This window comes from Delphinus delphis, chromosome 1 (assembly GCF_949987515.2).
Source record: "Delphinus delphis chromosome 1, mDelDel1.2, whole genome shotgun sequence".
NCBI lineage: Eukaryota > Metazoa > Chordata > Mammalia > Artiodactyla > Delphinidae > Delphinus > Delphinus delphis.
The window spans coordinates 18097404-18118145 of record NC_082683.1 but is presented as its reverse complement, the minus strand read 5'-3'; the positions used below and the strand labels follow the sequence as shown (position 1 = coordinate 18118145).

The 20742-nt window shown below is 53.8% G+C and overlaps 1 protein-coding gene across 1 annotated transcript; it reads left to right on the top strand.

The window, feature by feature from the left end:
* The first annotated feature begins 1446 nt into the window (after positions 1-1446).
* Positions 1447-20373, top strand: E2F2 (E2F transcription factor 2). The gene is made up of 7 exons (XM_060015916.1): positions 1447-1763; positions 7169-7274; positions 8876-9095; positions 9920-10078; positions 11606-11720; positions 13150-13342; positions 18390-20373. Exons 1-7 carry the CDS (start codon positions 1512-1514, stop codon positions 18656-18658), a joined length of 1314 nt encoding a protein of 437 aa, XP_059871899.1. The 5' UTR covers positions 1447-1511; the 3' UTR covers positions 18659-20373.
* The last annotated feature ends 369 nt before the right edge of the window (positions 20374-20742 follow it).

Sequence of the window (20742 nt, the reverse complement as noted above, 5' to 3'; positions counted from 1 at the left end):
GGCTCTGAATGCCAGGCTCAGCCTTGCATAAAAATCACACAGCAACAGGCAGGAATCAGCAGACCTGGAATTAAGAAGCAGCTTTTAGCAGCTCTGCCACTCACCAGCCAAGGTCCCTTCTCTGAGCCTTGACGTCTCTAAACTGGAGAGATGAGGAATGTAAATGGATTATCGGCAATGAGGGAGGGAAGACCCGTGACAAAAGGATTGTTGAGGAGAAGCCTGGAGATGTTCAAATATTTACTGAGTGTTGGGCTCTGGGAATACAACTGTGAACAAATCAGAACTGTGCACCCTGGACCCCCACCCAAGCCTGCAAGGGGCACAGCTTGGGAGAGCAGGGAAGGAGCCTCTTATTGGAACAAGCAAGGGCTCAGGACCGGGCCTGTCCCAGACTGAACTCAAATCAGCGAATCTCTCTGTGTGACCCTGGGCAAGTTACCTAGCCTCTCAGACTGTCCATCTTTACCACGAAGATCATCATTCCTCTTCTGACGACTGTTGGCTCAAATTAAATAAGATGTAATCATCTCCAGAGTGCTAGGCATACTGTGGGCACTCAGTTGACGTTAGTACCCCCTATGAAGAGGTATAAACGTTAGGCTCCGTCCTCAGCCCCCTTGCCAAGAAAGAGAACAGTTTCCTGGCTTTCATTTTAGCGGGGGGGTAAAACGATATAAATACCTATATGTTATCGTTGGCTGACCTATAATGCAAACTAGCAAAAGGTCTGTGGCCTGGGCAATGTAGTGCTGGGTCTGGGCTCAGGTCAAGACTCCGCGCCAAAATGTTGCCCCCACCCCCAGGGAATTCGGGCCCAGTCCTCAGCTCTGTGAGGGAACCACCCTCCCAGTCTGTTTCTCTGGCTGTCAGCGCGGGCGGGCGCCGGGCGACAGCAGCTGTGGCGTCCCCTTTAAGCATCCAGCTCGTGTTGCAATCACCGCCTCGGGGACGGGTCCTTCCGGGGGGTGGAGCCTGTGCCTGTTGCAGCGACCAACCGAAGCGCGGCATTTTCCGCGGGAGATCCGAATTTCGCGGCACGCAGTTTCGCGCTAAAAAAAAAAAAAAAAAAAGCAGAAAAAAAAAAGAGAAAAGCTCAAGGACTCGAGAGCGAGGCGAGAGGGAGTCGGTGCAATCGGTCCCCCTCCCCCGTCCGAGCGCAACGCGTTTCTGCTGAGCCCGTGGGCATCCCAGAGACCACTCCCGAACGGGGCCAGACCCCAGGTGCCGAAGCCTTAGGGGGCGCGGGGCCCTTGCTGGTCGCAGCAGCCCTCGCGGCGGGGCATCCCCTGGCCGTGCCGCCGCCGCCGCCGCCGCCGCCGGCGCGGGGCGATCTCCAAGCGGCGATCTCCAAGCACTGCCCGGCTCGGCGGCGGGCCAGGAGGGGAGGGTCCGGCCTTGCCCGGCCTCCGCGCCATGCCGCGGGCCGTGTGAGCCGCCGCGGGCTCCGAAGCCCGCAGGTGCCGGCGGGCGCGCCAGGCCCGGCTGGGGAGGGGGGCGCTGCGCTCGCCATGCTGCGAGGGCCGCGGGCCCTGGCTCCGGCCGCGGGGCCACCCCCCAAGGGGCTGCACGCGATGAGCCCCACGGAGCTGTGGCCGCCCGGCCTCAGCAGCCCTCAGCTCTGCCCGGCCACCACCACCTACTACACCCAGCTGTACCCGCAGACTGTGCCTCCTGCTGCGGCGCCGGGCACCTGCCTCGACGCCACCCCCCACGGACCGGAGGGCCAAGCTGTGCGATGCGTGCCTGCTGGCCGGCTGCCGGTAATGCTGGGGACCACCCCGCCCCCGCCCCCGCACCGCTTTCCTCTCTGCTTTTACGGGGGTGGGACGGGCGGGAGGGACGCCTGGGAGCTGTCTGAGTGAGGCAGGTCGAGTCTGGGGAGGGAGAAGGGGAGCTTTCAGCTTCCAGAACAACCCATTGCCCCAATATCTAAGTAGAAGAGCCTTTCATTTTCAGACTTGGGATGAAATAACCTCATCCATTGGGGTGGAATGGAATGAGCACTGGATCAGGAGTGTGGAGACCCAACGCCCTACGCCCAGTGCACCCTGTGACCTTGGGGAAGTCTACGGAGTCAATTTGCTGTCATTCATTCATTCTTTCATTCATTGTTTGGCCCAGAAACCAGTACTGAGCACCTGCTATTGTCCAAGCACAGAACTGAGCCTGGGGATACCATGGGGGCTTTAAAATAGGGGGAGGTCTCTCAGGTCCAGTTTGGCTGAGACGCCTCATTTTCCATCCGGCCAACTCTTTCCCAATTATCTGCCCTAGGTCCTCCCCCAGGCCGTCTTCTGTCCCAGACAGCCAGTAGCAGGTGCAAGGTGGGGGCAGCCCTCTGAGGTTCCTGTTCAGATTGACTGTTCTTTTCTCAAAGCGGCAGGACCGTTGCCAGGGAGGGCCCAAAGTGTGGTGGCACCAGGCACAGGGTGTGTTTTTTGGGAGTGGAATTCCTGGAGCCCGTGAGAATCGAAACAACCATAGGGTGGGGTGGAGTTGGAAGAGCCCTGGGAGGTGGGGGTGATAGTTAGAGAGCCTGATTTCTGGTCCTGATTGCCGCTAATTCACTGTGTGTCCTTGGACAAGTCTTGGCCCTGGTCTGGGCGTCAGTTTCCTTGTCTTGAAAATGTGTGCGTGCACGGAGTAGCTGTGGGACTAACTCATCTCAAGTCTCTTCCAGGTCCTGGGTTTTGGAAGCAGGATCCAGGAAGGGGAGATGGGGATGTTGTAGGTTGGCTTTGTTGTGAGTGGTGAGTTAAGTTCAAGTACAGGGAGAAGACCACCCCCTCTGCCCTAGAGGCACTGATCTGACCTGTGTCAATCAGCAGGCTTGGCCTCCAGCCACCGCTGGCTGCAGGCAGAGAGCCCCACTCCCTGCTACTGGAATCCTGCTTTGCCAATGCTCAAGGCTTTAAACTTTCAGAACCCCTTCCTGTACATTATTTCCAACTAGGAGGAAGGCGGCAGGAGTGCTATTCCTATTTTACAAGTCAAGCAGCCAAGGATAACCGGGAGTTTTTACTTATCTTTAGTTCAGCATTTTACAGTCTAAAATAGTTTTCTACCCTATGAAGTGGATGGTTTTAGTAGCTCCATGTTGCAGGGGGAAACTGAGGCTCAGAGAGGGGATGTGACCTGTCCAAGATCATATAGGGAAATATATGACCCACAGGGCAGGTTATCATTATTAGTCTCTTCTCTGCAGCCTTGACTTTCCCCAGTACCACCTGATTTAGGAGCTGGGTGCCCCCAGGGAGGGTGCTCAGTGGTGGGCCCAGTCTCTCCTCTGGCCAGCTGCTTTCAGGAGACCCGGCAGAGTTTCAGTAACAGCTGTGGTTTTGAACTGCTTCCCTCCCAGAGGAGCTGAGTGCATCTGTCTGTACCTCCCTCCCGGAGGGGCTCAGTGATCACAGCAAGAATGGCTCTTTTACTGAATGCCTCTCGTGTGCCAGGCACTGCTTGGCACTCTTCACATTCCTTATCTTGGTCAAGATGCCAAGATGCCCGGGATGAGGTATCTTACAGATGAGGAACCTGAGCAGAGACATGAAGTCATTTGTCCAAGTCCTACGCCAAGACGCGAGAGCATCTCTTTGCATCAGACCACCCTACAGGCCTCTGGGGCCCAGAGCCCCCTTTCCTGTCAGTCCCTGGCTTCCCTGTTCCCCAAAACCCGGTGGGCAGGCCTTGGCCCCCTGCTTACTCATTTTAACAGGGTGTGACCTGGAGCAGCTCCAAACCCAACCCTGGGTGTGGCCACTTGTTTTGTGCCCAGGCTGCAAAGTGCAGGGTGAGCAGGATTTGTTGGGGAACTGCTGTTTAAAGGGACCTTAGGCACTGCCCAGGGACGGTGACCAAGATCAACGGCAGAATGAAGGCGGGAACCCAGGTCTCCTCACTCCCTGACTAGAGCTCTTTCCGGCACCTCTGGAGGAGGCGTGGGATGTTCCTGCCCCAGCCGGGCACATGGCCTCACTCTGTGTCATTCCTGCAGGAACCTGTGAAGAGGGTGGGATTCTGCAGAGTTCTCCTTTTCTTTTCATTTGTCTGTCTTTTCCAAATTTCCTCTGAGAACCAGGGAAGAAAATGAACATTTTAATGAACAACCGTACAAGGTGGGTCAGATGAGGAAATGTAGGCTTAGGGAGGCAAGGCAGAGAGTCCCTCCCAGGCCACCACGAGGCAGAGCGGGGATCTGGAAGCAAGGCTCTCAACTCCTTCCACTGGCTCCTACCCCCACTGTCTAACTTAGGGCTTAGGAGAGACCTGGCTCCACTCCCTGTGTGATTTCCGGCAAGTCACTTCCCCTCTGAGCCCCGGTTACCTCACCTGGCTGCCTGCAAGGGGGTGGTGTCTGGGGCCTCTGGCCCTCTCACTTCTAGGGCTGCCTGAGGAAGGAGCTCCGTTCTTCTCTCTCGGGGTTGGCACGGTGGGCTCGAATCTTAACCAGGCCTTTAAGAAACAGCCAAAGGGTCTGCCTAAGAGGGCCAGGTTGGAGCCGACCTGGACTTTGCCCTCAGCACGTCCCTGACGCTTTTCAGCTCAGCCCTGAACCTCCCCCTCGGTGGTGGCCCTGGTGCATTAGTGATCGCAGCTCCCCCGCGTGAGCAAGCGCTTTGCTGCCCCCTCACTGAATCCTCCAGGAGGGAGGAGCAGAGCACCCCCTTTTACAGGTGCAGCTCAAGAGGTCAGCGGACTTGCCCAGCTCACCCAGCCTGGATGGGAACCCAGGCAGCTCTGACTCCAAGGCCTGTGCTCAGCCTCTCCTTGGTCCTTGTCCTCCTGGGCTTGTCCTCTGCCACTTCCATTCTGCAGGCTCAGGCCCATCCATGATGAGCTGACTTTTCTCTGGGCAGTGCTCAGAGGTGTCAGAGAGATGTCCTCAGCTGGGGGACAGTTTGCTGCTTAGGGACCCTGACAGTGCAGGATAAGGGTGAAGGAGAGGAAGAAAAGGGAGGGGGCCAGTGTGTGTGTCTGTGTGAAGTAAAGTGATGGGGGCCGGTGGACATAACCAGGCCTCGGCTCAAATTTCAGCAAGTTCTGGGGCAACGTGTATGGCATGGAGCTGAACAGCCCAATACCTGGTTTTGGAGTCAGACAGATCTGGGTTCAAACTCTGGCTCTGCTCTTTGTCTGTGTGGCCTTGGGCACGTGGCTTAACCTCTATGAGTCTCCATTTCTCGTCCACTGAGAGAGAGTGCAGTACTGAGTTAGGACTGATGAGCACGTGATAGGCCCTGCACAGGTACTCCGTTCAAGGCCCTCCCCGCCTCCCTGCTCTGCAGGTAGTGAGGTTCTTCCTGGTGTGTTCTGTGAACTCAGTAGGGGCTGGCTTCCGTCAGGTGAATGTGAGTGGGGCTGGGGAGACTCTGGGCTGCCACCCCTGCCTCAGGTAGAACTCAGCCTGACTTCCCTTCCTCTCCTTGTCCTGGGCTCACCAGGTATCAGTTGCTTCAGCTGTAAAATTGGGATTCATGGCGTTGGGAAGATTCAGTGAGGTGATGAACATTGGGGCTTGGTCTAGGGCAGGTGGAAGGTCTCAGTGAATGATTAGGACTTTTCCTCTAAACAAGATGGGACTAGAGCAGGTCACTTTCCCTAGAATCTAGCATCTCACAGGCTGGGAGGTTAGAAAAGGAATATTTTCCAGAAGGACTTAAAGAGGAATGAGCAGGGAGATGTGGTGTTTGGATCATGTCCAGGTCTGGGTGGAGGTGGAGGGGAGGATCCTCTTATCCAGGCTCCTCCAACCCAGGAGCAGGGCTCCTCAAATCAGTCCAGGAAGACTTCCTGAAGGAGGCATGAGAAGGGGGAAGGGAGCTGACAGAAGGAAGAGCCATCACTACCTCCCACACGTGTCAGCCCACCTGTGCTCAGCAGCGGTTAGAAGTCTCAGCCCTGCTGAGCATGACCTCACCATCAAAAGTTAAAATAGACCTCTCTGTCCCAACTAAGGTAGGGGTGTCTGGGTGACTGGGGGAAGGGAAGAAGGAAATGAGCTCAGTGACCCCCAGAATAGTTTGTCTAGGAAGAGGCCGAGTTTGGATTTTAGGGAAGGGACTCTGCATTTCCTGAACACCTACTGAACGCTGAGCCACGGGTTGAGTGCTTTACAAACGTTATCTCCTTGAATCCTTACAACAGCCCCTGGCGGTGGGTATTTTCCACCCCATTTTACAGAGGAGGAAACTGAGGCTCCTAGATGTGGCGCATTTCCTCAAGTCACACAGCGAGCCCGTGAAGGAGCAGGGAGATTCACGCCTGGGTCCCTGACCTGTGCCCCAGTGCCCCAGCCCTGCCTCTGCCCAGCCCTAACAAGGAGAGAGGCCCCTTCCGGGCCAGCCCAGCTTCTGGGCGTAATTGAGGCCGGGTGGCAGTGGGGTGGAGAGGAGCAGATGGGTCTGTGGTTTGATTTCCCCAGCAGGTGTTTCCCAAGCTTGGCGGGAACAGGGAGGGGGGAGCAGGGGGACCTCAGCTGCTTGTCCTTAAGACACAGGGGAAGGATTCATTGTCTGCCCCTCTCAGCAAAGAAAGAATGGCAAATAGAGTCTATTCAGGAGGCCCTGGGGCCCTTGAGCTGGAGCCCAAACGGCGGGGTGGGGGATGTTTGCACTGCTTCCCGATGTGGACACCTCCCTGGGGTGTGGCACTGAGCCAGGAAGTCCCCTGGGCCTGGGCGGATGCCCAGCCCCACCCTGATAAGGGCCAGCTGTGAGCCTGTGATGGGCACCCAGTCTGGCTGAGCCAGCTGCTTCTGCAGTGGAGGTGCGGACGCTCTCCCCAGCCTGATGTGCTTCAGGCCCTCCCCTCTCCTTCCTCACTGTATCAGCCTGGGGGAGGGGGGTAGAGAGGCGGGTGTCGGGTCCAGTTATTAAGGAAGCCTGTATTAAAACCCAGACTGGCTTTGGTAGTCTCAAGTGCCTGGGCCTCGGAAGATGGGAGTGTTGTGTGCCCCTCAGAAATAGGACTTCCTTCCCCTGAAAGCTCATTTTTCAGGTCACTGATATTTCCTTACCAGGTACAGTGACTTTTTTCACCCAGGACTGGTGGCAAATTGAGGCAGGCGGTGGCTGCTGGTGGCCTCAGTGCTTTGGCCCCAAGTCGGGGAGAAGCTAAAGGACGAATGATTCTCAAACGCTGCCTCTCTCCCCTCTCTCTCCCCAAGGCCAAAAGGAAGCTGGACCTGGAGGGGATCGGGAAGCCTGTGGTCCCTGAATTCCGGACTCCCAAGCGGAAATGCATTAGAGTGGATGGCCTCCCCAGCCCCAAAAGTAAGCCACGCCAATGGGTTATCTAAGGGCAGGCTCAGGAGACTGGAGGTGGGGTGGGGAGGGGCAGCGGGCAGCAGCCCTGCCCAGATCACCAGGGCTAATATCTGTAGCACACTTTCTGGTTTACACAGCAGTTTCCTGTGCCTTCTCACTGGATCCTGCCAGGCAGGTGGATTATCCCCCTTTTACTGATGAGGCAACTGGAGACTCAGAGTTTCAGTGACTTACCCAAGGTCACACTGCTAGTCGGTGGAGTCAGGACCAGAGCCCAGTTTCTGCCTCTTGATATTTTCGGTCAATATTCTGGTTTGGGAGGGAGTTTAAGCAACTGCGTTAGGGAGGAATTCTAATTCAGGGGGACAGAGACCTAATAAAGAAGGTATGTTATTGGGTGGCAAGCTTGAGGGTCTGGTCAGGACTCTGTTCTCACCTGACTGGTCACTCCTCTTCTGTGAATCTTAGCTGTCTCATCTGCAAAGCAAGGCGCAGCTAGATCGGGAATAGCAAGAAAGTTTCCTCTCCAACTGATTAGTAGGGGCTGCCCAGAGCTCTTTATTGAAGGACCCCAAGTGCACTAATCAGTTAGTAATGTCTGCCATGAATGCAAGAATTGACAACACTGTCTGTGTGCCAAATACTTGCTGTCTATCTATTAAGGGATTCTAAAGTCCCCTTCTAGAGGAATCTGAGACTCTCTAAAATTCAGTTTCCACAACTAGTTTAGCCATTAACTTGCTATATGACTTGCAAGTCACTAGATTGCAAAAGTCTTCTTGTGGTTTAAGATGCTGCAGCTGAGATGTGGTCTTGTGACATCGACCTCATTAAGAAAGGGACCTTTTTCATGAACCTGCCACATGTGACATAATAGGACTGATTCCTCTCAGATAATCATTGCATGACACATAGAAAGAAAGAGCAAGTCTGTATGTCAGTGCTGTATGTCAATTATATCTCAATAAAACTGGAAGGGAAGAAAAAAACATGTCTATAAACATGTTCTTGTCATTCCCTCCCTACCCTAATTCCAAATTCCTCACATAACTGGCAGGATAGGGTAATGGTTAGGAAGGGAGACTCTGGAGCCAGACTGCCTGGATTTAAGTCCCAGCTTTGCCACTTTCTAGCTGAGTGAGTTGAGCAAGTTACTTAATCTGTCTGTGCCTCAGTATTCTCACCTGTAAAATGGGGGTGGTTACACACCAAACTTATAGGGCGCTGTAAGGATTAAATTTGTTATATATGGAAAGTGCTTAGAACAGTGAGCTACACACAGTAAGCATTTGTTGTTGTTAGTGGTGGTGGCGGTATGGCTGCCCTGAGCTTTGGTGGAAAGGTGCGAACCAAGAGTTAGAATATTTGGTTTCCAGCCTCGACGCTGCCCCCGATTGTGAAACCTTAAGCAAGTCACTTTGCCTCTCTAGTTACCAGATTCCCTGTTTGAACAATGGTGGTGAATGACCCCCTCCCTCCCAGTGCTCTGTAAACTGGAAAGTGGGTGCTTACATGGAGGGTGTAAACTGGAAAGTGGGTCCAGGTCAATGGAGGAAGTCCCCCAGGGGGCCCTCTCTGAGCAATGGCTGAGCGCCTTTCCTCGTCAGCCCCCAAGTCGCCTGGGGAGAAGACTCGCTATGACACGTCGCTGGGGCTGCTCACCAAGAAATTCATTTACCTCCTGAGCGAGTCTGAGGATGGGGTCCTGGACCTTAACTGGGCTGCTGAGGTGCTGGACGTGCAGAAGCGGCGCATCTACGACATAACCAATGTGCTGGAGGGCATCCAGCTCATCCGCAAGAAGGCCAAGAACAACATCCAGTGGGTGTGAGTGCCTGGGCTGGGGCCGATGGCACCAATGAGTGCGCGTGCTGTGGGTGGAGCCAGGGGCAATACCCTGGGGTTGTGAATGTAGGGGGCGGGCCTGAGAGCAACATCCAATGGGCACAAGTGCTGGCGGGGGAAATGAAGGGCAACATCCAATAAGCTTACACGCTGCGGGTGGAGCCAATGTATTTACGAGGGGGACGGAAGAGCAGGTGTATATGCTGAAGTAGTATTAGGAGAGCATGGCAGGGTCAGAGAATGATTTATAGGACGTGTAAAGGCTAAGAGGACCCCAGATCCTCTTCAGTCAGGGGTCCCAATATTGCCCTCTTCTAACTTAGGGAAGTCCTCTGGGATCTGCGCAGTAGTAACCCAGACTCCTTCCAGCTGAGATATAAGTACTACAGACTCCGTTCCTCACTTCTATAAGGTCTTAAAGAACAGACCTGCAACCCCTGGCGTGAACTCTAAGAGAACGCAGGCAGAGAAGTCCGGAGTGAGGTCACTCCAGCTCCCTGCCATTTGGGGGAGCCTGGGGCATAGGGTGGGTAGAGTTGAAAGCCCCCCAAAAGTGGTGTCAGGCCCTGACTTGTTTCTTTTCCCTAGCCCAACCCCCAAACATCAAGTTCCAATCCCTGGCAGCTCCCTGGGAGCTAGGCAGGACCACTGATTTGTACAAGCCAGGAGGCACCATCATAGACCATGTGAATGGCCTCTTCCTGGAGTTTTGCCCACATCGTCTGTGCAGCTTTGCACAGCAGCCCTGGGGTTGGGGTCCCTGGATGTAGACTGAGACTGACACTGGGGGACTGCTCTGTCCCCAGAGGCAGAGGACTGTTTGAAGACCCCACCCGGCCTGGGAAGCAGCAGCAGCTGGGGCAGGAGCTGAAGGAGCTAATGAGCATGGAGCAGGCCTTGGACCAGCTCATCCAGAGCTGCTCTTTGCACTTCAAGCACCTGACGGAGGACAAGGCCAACAAGAGATATCCTCTTTGGTTGGGAGGAAGGGGTCCGGGAGCAGGGGGCCTGTTGCATGCTCATAACTACCCAGAGTTGATGCAGTACCTCCCTGCAGGGACTGATCCACCCTAGGGGTCTCGCATATCTGTTTCTTCCTTCCTCAGTGGCTTTTCCTCTTGGGTCTCTTGAAGTTACTTTCTCATTATAAAAATAAGACAAGTACATTTCTATAAATCTGGAAAATGGAGAAAAGAAAAAAGAGCTGCCACCCGAACACAGCCATCATTCCTTAGCTACACACAGGGTGTGTGTTATTTAAATACTGTGTGTACCTGCTGTATACAACGTTTTATATTCTGCTTTTCTCCACTTAGTGTACTACCATAGGTGGTTTTTATGTTGTTACATGTCCTTCCTAACTATTTGGTTGGTCCACATGAAATTGCTGATGTTGCAGTTTTGTATGGTTTAACATCATATATATTTTTGTTTGTTTGTTTGTTTTTGTTTTGCCACACTGCACGGCTTGCAGGATCTTACTTCCCCGACCAGGGATCGAACCCGTGCCTCCTGCAGTGGAAGTGCAGAGTCCTAACCACTGGACCGCCAGGGAATATTTAAATGGTTTGAGAATGTCCTACTCAGACCACTATGGTTTGTTGATAAGGCCTAGAATGGGCATTTAGATCAATGCTAGATTTCGGTTTTATAAAGTGACATTGTGATGAATATCTTTATTTATTTTTATTTTTTTATTTTTTGGCTGCGCTGGGTCTTTGTTGCTGTGCCCTGGCTTCTCATTGCAGTGGCTTCTCTTGTTGCGGAGCACGGGCTCTAAGCACGCAGGCTTCAGTAGTTGCAGCACATGGGCTCAGTAGTTGAGGCACATGGGCCCTAGAGTGCGCGGGCTCAGTAGTTGCGGCACTCGGGCTCTAGGGTGTGCGGGCTCCAGTAGTTGTGGCGCACGGACTTAGTTGCTCTGCAGCATGTGGGATCTTCCCGGACCAGGGCTCGAACCCGTGTCCCCTGCATTGGCAGAAGGATTCTTAACCCCTGTGCCAACAGGGAAGTCCCAAATATCTTTATAGATAGAAACTTTTCTCAAGTTTTTTACTTATTTCCCTAGGTTAGATTCCTAGGATTGAAACAATGAGGTCAAAGAGCATAGACTTTGCAATGGCTTTACATATACTTTTTGCAAATGGTTGGACCATCTAATTGGTATTTGGATCTGACCTTGTATTTCTGGAAGGATAGTAGGCATTGTGAGAAATATAAAGAAATAAGACATGTCTTCCTGCCCTCTCAGAGCTAAAAATCTAGCTTGGTAGATGAAGCCTTTATGTAAAAAGCTGATATAAGGCAGCATTTTTTTTAATGATTCATACCCCCATTTCTAAAGGGGTCCAAGGTAGTTTATGAGATTAAAAGAACAGGTTACAGTTTTGGGGTGTTCAGAGTCTTTGAGAGGTGGGTTAGATCCCTTCCGAGTAGGCCGGGAGTTTTAATTTTGACCAGACAGTCACTTCTCTTGACTCTCCTGCCCCTACACTGGCCTACGTGACTTACCAGGACATCCGTGCTGTGGGCAGCTTTAAGGAGCAGACGGTGATCGCTGTCAAGGCCCCTCCGCAGACGAGACTGGAAGTGCCTGACAGGAGCGAGGTGAGAGGGGAAGCATTTAGTGGAGAGCAGGGTTAGGAACATTCCAGACAGCTCTGCAGTTTCCGTTCCAGGCACTGCCTAGTCCGAAGCTTCCCTGGTCCATGCTGGTGGCCATGGCAAGACTGATGGTCTCCAAGCTGGGGCAGAAGTGGCGGAAGCTGGAAAGGGCATCAGGCATTAGGTACCAGCTGGAGAAAATCTCTGTTCCTGGTTCCTCTCCGCATCCCACCAGCCCCTGCGTTCCCATGCGCAAGCACACGTGCACTCACGCACAGCAATGTCAGTACTCACAGTAATCCTTCCATGTTAACCTAGTTTAAAGACCAAAATTCTTACACTCTCTATGAGGCTGTCTGTGCTCTGACCTCACCCACCTCCTCTCGCATGCTGACCCCCTTCTGTCTCTACTTCAGCCACACTGAACTGCCTGCCGTTTCCCCACCACACTAAGCTTGACCTCAGTACAAGACCTTCTCACACGCTATTCCCTCCAGCCGAAGTGCTCTTCCCTCTCTCTGCCTGGTTTACGGCTATTCATCCTACAGGTCGCAACTTGAACATCACCTCCTCAAGAAGCCTTCCCTGATTACCTCCAGACTTCATAACCACGTGTTCTTTTCCATCGCACTTAACCTCCATTTGCCGGGATATATTGGTGATTACATAATTATGTTCTGCTTCATCTGTTACAGTGTAACCTCCACAAAGCCGTGTTCCACCCATGTGGTACCCCCAGCCCAGAGTCTGATAAGGGCTCCAGAAATAATCTGTTTAGTGGAAAAGCATTAAGCTATATAAGGCCCATAGGGGCCGGCAAAGGGACTGCCTGGGCGCAGGCGTGGACACCTGAATGCGATCGGCAGCGGCATGTGCGTTGCCGGTTGTGGCTCAAGCTGTGGGTACGAGGTGGGCAGGAGGCAAGGGCAGGAAAGCCAAGTGTCAGTCTCTTGGTTACAAATAACAGAAAGCCAAGTCCGACTGGCTTAAGTGAGGGGGACCCGGGGGGAACCAAGTGACAGGTCCAGGGGGAGATTTGGGGATTGCAGGCAAGGCTGGATGCAGAGGCTCAAACCGTGTCGTAAAGGTGGCTTCACACTCCATCTCACTCTGCCATTTTCTGGCCAACTCCGTTCCCAGGTGGGCTCTCCCCTTACCGTGGCAAAGATAGCTTTTATGATACCAGCTCAGGCCTGAGAGTGGGGGAGGAGTGATTGCCCAAAGGAAAATCAAGGCACTCTCCCTAAAAGAAGGGGGTCTTGGGGCCAGACAGATGTCTACCACAGACCACATGGGGCAGGCCCAGCACCCAGCTCAGGAGCCGAGCGTGCTCATGTGGATGGTGGGAGCCTCATGTGTCCATCCATACCCACTGAGCCATGAGTAAGTCCAGCTGCCCAGAGCCATGACCTGGCTTCTCTTCCTTCTCCAGGAGAACCTGCAGATATATCTGAAGAGCACGCAGGGGCCCATCGAAGTCTACCTTTGCCCAGAAGAGGTGCAGGAGCCCAACAGTCCTGCCAAGGAGCCCCTCCCCTCCACCTCTGCCCTCAGTCCCAGCCCTGGCCCCACCCAGCCCAGCAGCACCATCAACCCTGGAATCACGGAATCCACGGCATCCTCAGGTGAGACCCTCTGTCCAGAGGGACAAGGGATGCCGAGAGGGACCAGCCTTAGAGTTTCCCTCCTCCTTGTCAGCATTTGTTGGGTACCTACCTTCTACCCAGCAGCAGGGGATACAGTCCTTCTCCCACACACGTGTGCATTGCCCTTTACACTTTATAAAGCACATGCACGTTCCTTGTCTCAGTGGGGAGACTGTTGCTGCTCTGGGCAGAGGAGCGCCTGGGTTTGAATCCCACCTCTTCCACTTACCAGCTATATGATCTTGGACAAATTACTTTACCTTTCTTTGCCTTAATTTATGCATCTGTAATTTGGGCATAGTAATTAATAGTATCTACTTCATAGTTCGTGAACATTAAATGAGTTAATATAGGTAAAGCATTTAGAACGGTGCCTGGCAATAACTGTTAGCTATTATTATCATTATTACGGCCACCGCCACTAGTACTGCTACTTCTGTAACAGCTCCTAACGGCAGAGCTCCTAACACTCAATAAGCCCATAGTAAATGGAAATTATAGGTTTTCTGAGGAAGGCTCAGCACTTTCTTAGGAGATAATAACTAAGGTGTTTTAACCACGACTGTGTACCAGGTACATCCATTATCACATTACTCCTCACAGCGGTTCTTGAGGTAGGTTTTATTGTTCCCAGTTTAGAGATAGATAAACTGAAACAGAGGTGATGGGACCTGCCCAAGGCCTCCTAGCTGGGAGGCAGCAGAGCTGTGTCTTGAACCTTGGTCTCCACACTCTAGCCCAGGGCTCTCTCCACGAGGCACAGAACAGATCAAGGAAGGACGGTGGCTGGGAGGTGGGTGGTAGAGCTAAAAGCTGTCTATGCCGGGCAGGAAATAGTATGAGGCCGTTGCCAAGGAGTAAAGAGGTGGGAGAGTCCCCGAGGTCTCCCCAGGGAGACTGGGAGTTGGACAGGAGTAGAAATGGGAGCCTATGAAGGCCCCTCCCCCAGAATGGTTTTTGCCCTTTACTGAGATCAGGTTAGATCGGCAGGATCCTTCGAGGCCATGTAGGCCAGTGTTCCGCTTTTGTTTTCTTAGCAGCAGAATTCCCCTAAATAGAGCCCTAGTGTTTTAAACAAATGCAGAGCTAGAACTGGTCTGGTGGAGGAAGCTTTTTGTGTGTGTGGTGGTGGAGGCAGGTGTCCACAGAACCCAGATTGCATTCCATTTCTTTAACTCAAGGGTTAATAAAACTATTGCCTGCAGGCCAAATCTGGCCTGTTTTTATATGACCCATGACCTAAGAATGGTTTTCACATTTTTAAAGAGTTGGGGGTTCGGCGTAGGGCAAGTGACGGTGTGACAGAGACCATACGTGTCCTGCAAAGCCTAAAATACTATCTAGCCCTTTACAGAAGTTTGTTGACCCCTGATTTAACTCAACACTTCATTTTACACATGAATAAACTGAGGCCCAGAGAGGACAAGTGACTTTCCTAAGGTCACACAGCAAGTTAGTGGCAGAGCTCAGACAAGAGCCCAGACTCCTAGTTCTTCTCTAGCCATCTCTCCTGTGTTCCAGCCCAGTCCCAGGACCAGGGCTGTCCCTGAACCGACCATCTGTCCCTCCGGGAACCTCCCAGTGCCTATCTCCCAGTCCAGACCTGTGCCCCACCCTGTTCTCTCTCCTCCTCCCACACTCTGCTTTCTCGCTGCTCCACTGTCAACAAGTGCACGGCTCTCCAGAGTTAGAACCTTCAGTTGTCATCTGAGACCTTGGGCAGAGGTGGAGGACCCTACCTCATAAGCAAGGACAAGGATTTTACCTCAGTTGTACAAGTTAAGAGGCTGAGGCCCGAAAAGCCTAGATAGAGGCTTACGGAACAGTAGGCGGAGGGGCCAGCCCAGAAGTCAGCTCTGTGCCAGGGCCCATGCCCTTGCTGCCCCTCTTCGCCCTGGCCACGTGGTCTCTTAGTGATGTCCCTGCTGAAAGGAGCAGGAGGAAGTTTTCCAGAAGGTGTACACACACACACGTGCACTCGCACGTGCTCCATGTTCTGGCCTAAGATACAAGCACCAAGATACAAGCACCAAGGGCCTGGTCCAAAGAGGAGGCCACTACAGTCTTAGGACCCAGGCTCCCATCCTAGTTCTGACGCCACCAGGGGAATCATTCTTGTTTGGGGACCTCGTTTCCCTCATCTGTAATGGGACGAATCTGAACCTGAGTCATTGAACATCTCTCCGGGCTGTGACTTTCTGACTTAAAACTACATGTGGCTGAGGGCACAGGAGCTGAAGTTGGGACGCTCGAGTGTGAGTCTGCATCTCACCTCCTTTGATGGGGTGACTGTGGGGGAGTCACTTTAACCCCTCTGAGCCTCTGTTCCCACGTCTCCAAAAAGGGGGACACTAAATAAAACTCCCTCATGATTATTGGGTGCGTCTCAGGTGATGATACAGCGTGAATGTGACTTTTTAAAAGCTTGTGTGAACTGGACACCTGTTATGTGTGGGTTTGGAGATATTTAAGTGAACATGAGCCATTCAGGGTGCAGTGGAGGCACAGATGTTACAAAGAGCAGTTCTCTTCTGGGTGTGATACAGTGAGACAGAGAAAGAGGGAGAGAGAGAGGATGGATGGATGGATGGAGGGATGGATGGGAGGGGTCGGACCTGAGGTAAAGGCTCTCACATGTGATAGCTCAGTTACTGCTTCCACAACTCAGGGTGGTGGGTCCTTATTTTTCCTACTGGGAAAACTGAGGTGCCGGGTCCCGTAGCTGGTGAGGGGCTGGGGACTGAGCCCACAGCCTCTTCCTCACTCCCAAGCCAGGCCTCGTACTCTAACACACGCAGGCCTCTGCGATGCGCTAAACAAACATTTGATTGTTTTTCATTCAAATACTACATTTAATTGGCTTCTCTGAGCTTCAGTTTCCTCATCTGTGAGTAGACATAACAACAGTGCCTCCCCCTGGGGCTTCTGGAGTGTCCAAGAAGGTGAAACAGGCCTCTCCTTGAGATCAGAGCTGACGGAGTAAGCCCTTGGGAAATGGGAACTATTTTTAAGGACAGCCTGCAGACCAGCTGTTCTTTATCTGCACTTACCATTTAAGCCTCTCAACAACCGGAGGCAGGTATAATCATCATCCGCATTTTAGGGTGAGGAAACGGAGACCTATGAACGTTGTCGCTTGTCCACAGTTACTCAGCTAGCTCGAGGTTGATCAGGCGGTCTGGCACACTGACACGGTTGTATTTTCAAAGCAATGCTTGGCTGGTAAGGAGCGACCCAGATGGTGAGATTCTGGGCATCAGGGTGTATTTGGCAGGAGATTTCCGGCGCCCTGCTCCACGTGCCTGTGTAGGGAATCACGTCCTTACCTCTAAATGGAAATGAGCTGGTGTACTGAAGAGTAGGTGATGGCCAGTGTGTCTGGAGAGGTGAGCGTGAGCTATGGGAGGGAGGCGGGAGAGGGACCAGGAAGGAAGGCCGGGACCAAGTCGCGCCGGGCCTGCTCAGTCCTGGTGGGAACTTGGATTTTATTCTAAGCCACTTTTTTTTTGGCCGTGCCACTTGGCATTTGGGATCTAAGTTCCCCGACTAGGGATCGAACCCGCGCCCCCTGCATTGGAAGCGCGGGGTCTTAACCACTGGACCGCCAGGGAAGTCCCTCTAAGCCATTTTTAAGTCACAGCACAGACTGCAAAGGCCAAGAGTCAAAGCAAGGTGACTGGTGAGAAGGCTTCTGCAGGGGCCTGGGTGAGAGGAAGGGGCGAGCCGCAGATCACAGCAGCGGGACTGAAGAGAGACGGGGAGCTTAGAGGGTTGATTTGGTTGTGGAGGTGACCGAACCTGCTGCTGGGTCAGATGCGGGGAAATGGCAGGATTACAGGTGATTCTTGGGCCTTCTGGCCTAAGCAACTGAGTGGGCGGGGATTCATTAAATACAATGGGGGAAGACTCAGGTTTGGTGGAAGCCCGGGAGTTTGGTTTTGACGTGCTGAGTTCTGACCTACCATAGCCATCAAGTAGCGATGTAGCAGGAGCCCAGAGCCGGAGGGGGGGGGGCGGGTGTCTGTGCCAGAGGCATCCACTTGGGGGCAGTAGATCTGGAGACGGATTTCAAGCCATGGGGCCCGCTGAGATCACCTGGCGAGGAGTGCAGCCAGAGGAGAGAAGAATCGGAGGATGGAGCCCCTGGGCTTCAGGGTTTAGAAGTTGAGAAGACGAGGAGGATCCAGGAAAGGAGACCAGGAAGAAGCAGCCAAAGAGGTAGGAAGAAAACCAGGAGAATCTAGTACCTCCGAAGCCAAGTGAAGATGTTTCAAGAAGAAGGGTGTGAACGACTGCATCAGATTCTGCCGGAATGTCACATGGGATGAGGCCAGAGAACTGACCCCTGGATTTAGCAACATGGAGGGCACTGGTTCAGACAGACCCCAGGTTGGAGTGGGTTGAAGTGTGAATAGTGGTGGGGAAGTAGGGAGTGAGCACGGGTACCTCTTAAGAAACTTCACTGTGAAAGGGAGCAGTACAATGGGCTGGTAATTGGAGAGAGTCATGAGGTCAGGGGAGAATGCTCTTTAAAGATCAGAGTTATTAGGGACTTCCCTGGCAGTCCAGTGGTTAAGACTCCACGCTTCCAATGCAAGGGACGTGAGTTCGATCCCTGGTCGGGGAACTAAGATTCCACATGCTGCATGGTGAGTCCAAAAAAACATAATACAGATAAGAGTTATTAGAGGATGTCTGTGTATTGACAGGAATGATCTAGGAGAGTGAGAGGAATTGATGATGCAGGAAAAAGACATAGTGACTTCAGGGGCCAGGACCTTGATGGTGAAAGCGGGTAGGGTGACTGCAGAAGCTGGGGGTGGGTGTGGAGACAGGAGAGGGGAGGGGAGAGAGTGTGGGTGAAGGAAGGGGGCTGCTGGAGCTGGGGCGGGAAAGGGCAGGGTGTCCTGTGCTGTCAGGCGTGAGCCAGGGTAGGAGAGACCAGAGGCTGTTTTTGTTCTCGGAGGTCTGACCAGAGGCTTTCGGGCACCAGCATCAGACATAACCCTTGTCGATTTGTCTCCAGCACCAGCGCTGACGTCCCAGCAGGTCCTGCCACCACTCCCGCCGTCCCTTGTCCCCCTGGAGGCCACCGACAGCATGCTGGAGCTGCCACACCCACTCCTGCAGCAGACAGAGGACCAGTTCCTGTCCCCGACACTGCCGTGCAGCTCCCCTCTGATCAGCTTCTCCCCGCCCTTGGACCAGGACGACTACCTGTGGGGCCTGGACGGCGGGGAGGGCATCAGTGACCTCTTCGACACCTATGACCTTGGGGACCTGCTGATTAACTGAATGGCCCCTGCCTGCGCCCCGGCAACCCCTCCAGTCTCTACCTCCTCACAGGCAGACTGACAGGCCCTCTGCCTGCACAGGATGTGACACGAGGTGCTGCCCTCAGGGTATGGGGGTCCCCCCTTTTCCTTTCCTACCTACCACCTGCCGGCCAGTGCTGTCGGGGGAATGTGGAGGATACGGGGAAGGAGCCTGTCAGGGGTTGGGTCCTGTCCTTCATGGAAACTGGGCCTGGGAAGACCCAGCCAGTCTTCTGACCTCTGATCTCTCATGTGAAGGGCCACAGGGGAGGTGACCAGGTCCAAGGAGAGTTCCCGCAATTGCCTTTAGAGGGGCAGTTAGGACCCTCAGTTTATCAAGAAGCACTTAATGCCTTTGTATTTATTTCAGGTTGAGTATTGTTTGTTTGCCTTCCCTGAGTTTTAGCAGGGAGGTTGTTCTAGTTCCTAGGAAGACGTCTCCTCAGACAGGTCCAAGGGCAGGCCGGGGCTTGCAGGGGCCCAGGCCAACTCCCTGACTCCCCCCAGCAGTGGGGGACCGGGCCTCAGGGGCCGTCCAGTCTGCTGGAATGCCAGTTGCACTTCAGCCTCCTAATTCTCTCGAGCGGGGGCTGCGGGATTCCTGGTCTCCTCTGTCCCAGAGCTGGTGCCAGGGAGTCAGCCCAGAAGAGCTCCCGGGGAAACTGGGGCACGAACATGGAAGCAGCTGTCCGCTGCTGTGGGCACCTTTCCTCCGTTGTTGCCTCTTGCTGGGACAGGGGCTGTTTTACACTGAGGACCTGGGCGGTAGAGACAGGCCCGCTAAGGACAAGGGTGAGCAGAAAATAAGAAACTGCCAGGAAGCACCTCTGCTGGGAGCTGCTGGTATCGTCCTCCCCTGCCCTGGAAGGATTTTTTTTTGCCGCATCTGTTGAAGGGGGTGATTCTTTAAGGACCTCCCCTTCCCCCCAGCTCTCACACAGACCCCCAGGGACAGAAGTGACCACGGCTTGGTGGCATCACAGGATGCTGAAGGGGTGACAGGGAGCGTCTCCGTGGCAGACCAGACATTGGCAGCTAATGGGGAGACGGGCTCATGTTACCTCTTCCGGCTTAGGGTCCTAAGAAGGTCTTTTGGCCTCACCCCATCCCCCAGAGACTTGACCATCCCACATTGTCCCCGTAGCCCAGCTGGGTATGGGGCAGTCAGCTCTCCTCCCCCGCCCAGCTTGGGGTGGGTGGGGGGCTCTGGGCTGAACCAAGGCTGTACCTTCCTGAGAGAGGCAGCCAGGGGTGGTGGTCTGAGAGACCCAGCACCCACCCTCAGGGAGCTAGGTTTCCTCAGGGGCTCAGCTGGGCAGCACTTTTATTTTTTTAAGTTTGTAGCATTAAGTTGGTCTCAAATATGAAGTTGGCTCCATGGGATTGCTCCTGAGCTGACCTACTGGCTTCTGAAGCTTGGAAGGTGGGCTTCTTTGGGGGTGGGGTCCAATGTGAGCTAATGCCCAGCCGGGGACAGTCAGGCCTTGTCATTGGCTCAACTTCCTGGGTCCCCAAGTTAGTGGCCTCTCAGGAATGGTCACAGATACCCTGCTCTATAAACAGGGCTAGTTTTGTTGTGCTTTACAGAAGTGACTTTGGTCTCTACTCTATAAACACTCACAGGGGTCTCAGCCGAAGGCAGTTTTGAAGCCCAGGATGCCTAGGGCCAAGGGACCACCTTGGCCCTTGGGTGGGGGGAAGGGGTGCTGCCTGGGATGTGGTTTGGGGCGGGTGGGGCTGGAGATGGCATGGCTGTTGTGAGGTCTCTGCTGGGCTGCCATCTAGCCATGCGCCATCATATCTGAGGACAGAGCTGTCTGACTTCCATGCCTTGGGCTCTGTCTAGAGCTTTCTCCTAGAATTAAATCATAGAAAAGGGAAATGAATTTAATGGTGAAGTCCAGCCAGAATTGAAGCTCATTCCCCAACGCCCAGCCAAAGGTCTGGACAGAGAGGCTGTCCCTTGGGCCCATGGCCTATATCCAGAGCAGCTGGCGACCCCGCCATCCTGTCCCCTCCACACCTGTCCTGGCCCAGTGGCGGGATCACCAGGCCAAGCCTCAG

Coding starts and splice junctions, on each gene's coding strand:
- E2F2 (XM_060015916.1), top strand. CDS start 1,512: ATGCTGCGAGGGCCGCGGGCCCTGGCTCCGGCCGCGGGGCCACCCCCC. Junction 9,096..9,919: donor AAGAACAACATCCAGTGGGT/GTGAGTGCCTGG, acceptor CTCTGTCCCCAG/AGGCAGAGGACTGTTTGAAG. Junction 11,721..13,149: donor AAGTGCCTGACAGGAGCGAG/GTGAGAGGGGAA, acceptor TTCCTTCTCCAG/GAGAACCTGCAGATATATCT.